Source organism: Cydia strobilella, chromosome 24 (assembly GCF_947568885.1).
Source record: "Cydia strobilella chromosome 24, ilCydStro3.1, whole genome shotgun sequence".
Lineage (NCBI taxonomy): Eukaryota > Metazoa > Arthropoda > Insecta > Lepidoptera > Tortricidae > Cydia > Cydia strobilella.
In genome coordinates, this window is record NC_086064.1 from 4,126,974 (window position 1) to 4,133,691 (window position 6,718).

Sequence of the window (6,718 nt, forward strand, 5' to 3'; positions counted from 1 at the left end):
ACTTTTTATTTAGATAAATTATCTAGATGAAGATAACTGGCCTCGTTTGTTATTGAAGTAAGCTATAATTAAACTTATAATAATAAATTTATAGAATGTCACGTCAGGTCAAACCATCACACTGACACTGTGCTACTGACATTCATCTTTTATTTAAAATCCTAACTAATTTTATTTATCTAGATAAAAATGAAACTGATCTAGATAAATTCAAAATAACAAATGACGGATTATTTAGTTCAAATAAAAGATGATTTAGTTATCTTACAGGTTATTCGTAAATAGATAATAATTTTTTCCCAACTCTGATACATACACACATATTATACTTAGTTAATTAATAATAATAAATAAAATAAATAAATATTATAGGACATTCTTACACAGATTGACCAAGTCCCACGGTAAGCCCAAGGAGGCTTGTGTTATGGGTACTCAGACAACGATATATATAATATATAAATACTTAAATACATAGAAAACACCCATGACTCGGGAACAAATATCTGTGCTCATCACACAAATAAATGCCCTTACCGGGATTCGAACCCAGGACCATCGGCTTCACAGGCCCACTAGGCCAGACCGGTCGTCAATTATTTCATACCATATTAGGAAGAGACTTACGTTAGAGTACTCTCAACTCAACATCAAGGCTGTTTTGTCATAGGTTATACTTACGGGTACATAAAAAGTACAGTTCACCAGTATGATTCCTAGCCCACTATAGAACCATGTCATAATGAATCCATTTGCTTATCTTGTATATATCTGACGTATCGTCTTTCGTCTAGTAGCTAAAGCGAAAAGGTTCTATAGTGGCCTAGGAATCAATTTGGTTTACTTTACCTATCTACCTAGTAAGTCAAAAAATTTAATAGGTGTCACTAACAAGTTGAATAATAAACAGATAGACATTAAAACTGAATCATTTATTAGATTAGTTAATACAAGATTTATTTAAAATTTACATCAATAATTCCACTCTCACACATAATATAATTATAATTAAGAAGTCTTTAATTATTTATTTATCAACATAGACATTTTTGCTAACCTTACATCTACCTACAGCTACTCCTAGCGCTATGTGTGAAGTAACATGTATAAATTATGATGAAAGCTAAACACATATGTGGCTTTCCATCACAGAAGGGTCCTTATGCTTCATGTAGATCAGAATTTCTGTAGGAATTTCAGATAAAAAGGACCTTATTGGACGTAAACCATAAGGATTCTGTGATGGAAAGCCACATTAGGTCACTTTAAAATCATTTGATGTAAGCATTATCCAAAAAAAATTATAGCAAAAACCTTCTTTACAACTCAATTTTTTAGCTTTTCTTAGTGACCAACTTTGATTTGTTAGCTAAAGTTAGACCAAGATAACTTTTTTTTGAAGTTTAAAATAACACTTGCACAGTCAGGGCTATCAAAATCGCTGCTGACTTAACTTGGTCTATCTCTAGAAGTGTTCTGATACGAAAAAAAATGTATTGCCATTTTTGTAAAATTATATATCAGAACAAAAACACTTTGATTTCTTCCTTGTGATACTGAGTATAAAAAGACACAAAAAAAGGTTTTTGTATAAGAAATTTGGAATTTTACATCTGATACAACTTAACTCCATTCGGTGGCTCTACATTGACATACATCTTAACACATTAAGTGCATTATAATTTAATTTAATTTAAAACGCTATAGTTAAGTTACTTAATACTATTACGGAAAGTAGTATGGTGAATGAAATGTTCTGTAATATGGTGACTGTGAGGGCAACTGGCCATACATAGGCGGGTAGTTTTGCTGCGGTTGCTGCATATTTTGCTGGTAGAATAACTCTGGTCGCCATTGAGATCTGTCAGGATTAAACTGCTGTTGTGTTGGCGGCTGCAATCTATCGGCTGCATTCTGCATGGCTGTTCGGAAATCAACTGGGTTTTCCATAAACATGGTGTCATTGTATTGACCTATAGGATGCGGCCATTCTGTTGGTTTTTCTGGTGTTTTCGTCTTTTGTGGCGGCTTTTCTGCCGATTTTCGCTTAGAGCTGGTATTGCGGTAAGATGGTGGCGGTGATTTGTGTGTCTGAGTCAAGAATTTTTGGAATTCGCTTACAAATTCATTTGGGTCCTTTTTGATAGGCTGCACCACAGCTGGGACGCGTTGTTGATCAATTATTGTGCTGGTGTAGGTCTTCATTGGTGTGCTTTGAACTGTGGACGGTGCAGTTTTCTGGCTATATTCTAGACTGTTCAGATTCTGTGGTAGAGTTGTGTAGGCCTTTTGACTTTGTGGGTTTGCTTGGTAAGTTTTTGGTGGATTGTGATGGGCATACAATTTTGGACTAGACATTATTGGTTGTAAAGGAGAGTTGTATTCAAAGTTAGGGTTCTTTTTGGGTGTCCGTGGTTTTCTTGGCTTGCGTTGAACTTCGCCTTCAACTGGTTCCTTTTTCGGTTTAGGAGTCTTTTTTACAGGTTCTTTTTTGACTTTTTCCTTTTTTGGTTTTTCCACTTTCTCTGTCTTTTCTGCCGGTTTTCGTTTCTTTCTCTCTTTCTTCACTGGTGGGACTGGAGTCTCACTAGTAGTAGGAGGTGGTAGTGGGCCTAGATGTAATGGATCTCCAGTGTGGTCAGCCTTTTCCTCTGTCTTTGGACTGACAGCAGCTTCATGTGGAGGTGACTCCCAAGTGGAAACAAGAGCAGCCATATCTTCAAGCTGTTCACTGGATAGTTTCTTGGTCTTAACCTTACGCCCAACTTTTGGTTTTGGAGTAGTTTTCTTTTTCTCCTCGCCAGTCTCTTCATCTTTTTCTGTCTCATTTTTAACTTTGGCTTTAGTTTCTTTCTTTCCACCACTCTTTCTGCTCTTCCCTTTCGATTTTTCTTTTTTGCTCTTAGGCTCTTCATAATCAGAATCTCTGTCAGAGTCTATGTAACCTATATCAGGTAGCTGTGCCTCAGATGGGTCCATTTCATCTCCCTTCAGCCAGATATCTTCAAGGGCATCAAGTTGCGTGTCATCAGGTTCCATTGGCAGATGTCGGCGCTTCATAGAAGTCATCATATCAAGGTCACCTTCTGCCATAGTCATTTCTGCATCATCCATAACATCTTCACCGAGAATGGAAACAGCAATAGCGCCTTCAGAAATGCTTTTACTAGCCATCGCTCTTTTAAGATGGAGCGGGTGGCGCTTCTTTTTCTTCAATCCTTCCTCTTCGGCCTCGATAAATGACTCGGGTAGCTCTGTGTTGTTCTTATTGCACAATATGTCTTGGCCTGAAGGATGCGGGGCTGGGACCATCTTCTCGGGCTGTTCTGGGTGGCAGCCAATATCTTGACCTTTGAGCCATAACTCATATCTGTCAGGCTGGAATCGCTTCACAAAAGTATCCATGGATATTTTGACCATATCATTGCTGCAAGTACATTGTGTCGCTCGCTTGCCATATTCAACCCATCTCGGAGCTGCGAAGTTGGTTGACTCGGCACAGTTGAAGCCATGGTTAAAGCCGGCATGGTACCCATATGGGAAAGTGATCATTATTTCTCCAGCTTCTTGTGTTATTTTGTTAATTGGAACTGAGTACTGTTTCAAGATTTGCGGTGAGATCAGAGTCATTTTGTGTCTTAAAAAGGCTTGGCAAGTCTTTGCTGATGTAGGGAAGAAACCAGAAGCAATTCTCTCAAAGCGTTTCCCATGTTCCGGGGGAATACAGTACCATGTTTTCGGCTCTCCAAAATGCAAGTAGTTTATGGAATATAGGTCCATGTCTTCAGTGTGCCAAGCGAATGTAGTCTTCCACATACCAAAGTAAAGGTATGCCGTGTTGACTCCGTCGATTTCAATGCCGTAGTCAGAGTTGACAAAGTCCAGAATGGTGCCGAGGTGATTAATGTTCCATTCTTTTACGTCTGGATCAGTAATGCTGCCGTTAACATCTGCACCGTATATAGGAGCCACGTAAGTAACGTTTTTCCAGTATTTTCTCTCTAAATCTTCGTAGCTGGAATGACGCGGGGTGCAGTACTTGGCGGAGTTAGCCAGGATGGAAAATTGCTTTACTGTCATAGCTTTCTTCTGTATGTTTATTTGTTGAAACAAACCTTGCTTGCCCGTCACCACTTGACAAATGGGCGAGGGGATAGTGATGTTGAGATCGCTGAGGTCGTATCCAGCCTTACGGGGGACCCATTCCGGCGGAGGAATAACTTTGGCAAGCCCAGCTTTGTGTGCCCCCTTTGACTCCATATATTGGATGAATTTGTTGAAATCTTTGAACTCATCCCACGTAGGGCGGAAGGTTTGTATTGTTGGAACACCCCCACTACTGCACGCGTCTTCCCCAACCGTAGACATGGTGTTTTTCAGAAACACTCGAGTCCCAAAATCAACACAATTTCGTCATTCACTGCACAGTCTCAAACTACTTTCCATTATAACGTCAATTAGCGTATACACTGTTTATGAAAATCCACTGTAAATCACTGTTTTAGTCCCTTGTTCTATTTAACAGCACGCGAGAAATCTTTCGTAACAATGTGAAAACATTATCAGTAAAATGGCCGACGAGATGATGCGCTTCCAACAAAAATCCCTTCACAAGCAGTAAAAGATGCATAAGTCAAATCGGGTCACGTACACACTAATGTTCTTGGCGTTTTGGGATAAATGAATGAATTTAGCTTATGAAGCTTCGACTGAACGCAACACCGGCCACGGTATGATTAGATCCTGTATGTTGGTAGCGATAGTATATTTTGACAGTTGTCAACACAGAATAATTTTAGGAGGTTATGAATGAAAACGCAATTATTAGCATTTGTACAATTAAAAATTGACTAGCGTCGTTGCTTACCTGAAATGATTCTTCAAATTCCTCGACTAAATTACCACTACCACTTGATGGTGCCGCCATCTTGTTTATTGGTTTTTAATCACTTTTTGTTATTGTTTCTCCTGGGGCAACTGTCACTGGCGAGTGTAGAGTAGAGTGCGCAGCGCACACAAGTCAAGCAAGTAAGCAAGGCAAGGGGGCCCCACACAAACTCATTCACTTCTACTTCGCTCGCTCGTCGCTCGCGTTGTTCGTTGCTTCGTTCTCGCTGCGAACGTTGACTTCAAGCGTCATCGATTCAGGGCTGCCACGAACTCAAAACTTTTCTGTTTTAAGATACTTAACTGTTTTAGATTCGTTATCTTCCTACGCCGATTATACGTTTTTATACGATTAAAATAAACATAGGAACTGACCCGTGATGATTACAAACAATAAAATTGTATAATTATAAAAAATCTACTTATTACATACACATCAATGATAGATACGATACACCATATAAAGGCCCTGCCCTGCGTCCAACACGATTACGGCAAATAATCTAAAATAGTATTTATTTGTTGATATTGAAACAAGGCAATGCGCTATCACACACGTCCGCGCGGGGCGACAGCAGGCCTTGACTGAAGCATTCTGTTCTGAGCATTAAGCAAAAACATTTATTATTTTGCTACGCAAACATTTTCTTGTTCCGCAAGTCAGGCGCAGTATACCAAGTACCAATCCCTAAACATTGTAATTATGACTTGTTATTTTAGTTATATATTTTATCTCAGACGTGTAGAATACCTATCTTTCAAGTGACAACCCTTAAGAGAGGTCATTGACCCTACGTCAATCAGTATGATTTGTGTTGTGCTAAATGTTGCAAAAATATTACCAAATACAAACGTTGACCTTGTGATATTACATCACACCTATAGCAATGCTTCAATGATGAATCATATGTTTACGACGAGATTTGTAAATTGTATCAGTAATTTTGTACCTAGGTTACTAGGTAACCTATTTAACAGCATATTTTCAGCTAACGATAAAACGATAATGGGTTTGAATGATTTTATTTTACTTTTAAATATCGAATCTCAGAATGTCTTGTAAAAGTGGCCGCTTCCTTTTTTGTTGCTGACGTGCAAATGGAGCGCAAGACCGCAAGTAGAAGCACAAAATATAATTTGCGTTGCGTTGCGTTTCTATGTTTCTATCCCCCCTCGAAAAATACGAATATGACAATACTTCGTTGACAAACAAACAAACACGCAAGCATGCATTCATTCATTCATTCGCTCAAAATATATAAATAGATTTGCAATGCTGCCAACACAACAAAATTAGGGTGGTCAATCAATACTGACGACTGACGATGTCTCCATGATACTATTCTAGTTTCTGTTAAATACACTGTAATAAACATAACATCTTTATTTGATAGATTCAGATCAATTCAGATTCAGATATTTATTAATAAAATTTAGTATTTTACATGTCACTCAGTATAATAAATAATTATATTAAATTATCACGAATTAATATGTTATATTATACGGACATGTATAAACATTTAATTTTTATATCACTATTTTGTTACTAAACTAGAATAAATTAAATTTCGCAGTAATACGTTTGCGAAGAAAAGAAAATTATAGTTGGTCAAACCAAATTGTCATAAATAAGAACAAAAAAAACTATACATCCTTTTCCTTTGGGTGCTCGTACTAGTGTAAGACAAAGATAGTATGAGTCTCTCTGTCTATGTTTGAAATGAGACAGTCCTTTGACAAACTATAATTAGGTATTGCAATATGAAACATTCAGCTGTCATATTGTAAATAAAGATGGCGTTTCAATCATAACCTCAATTCGTTCGAT

General features: G+C 37.7%; 1 protein-coding gene across 1 annotated transcript in view; it reads right to left on the minus strand.

Moving 5' to 3' along the window:
• The window catches only part of LOC134752415 (probable lysine-specific demethylase 4B), a 122,889-nt gene extending 118,293 nt beyond the window's left edge, over positions 1–4,596 (minus strand). Inside the window, exon 1 of the mRNA XM_063688126.1 lies at positions 1,730–4,596. Coding sequence (XP_063544196.1) covers positions 1,730–4,368 — 2,639 coding nt within the window. The 5' untranslated portion in view covers positions 4,369–4,596. The remainder of the gene's footprint in view (positions 1–1,729) is intronic.
• Positions 4,597–6,718: the final 2,122 nt, after the last annotated feature.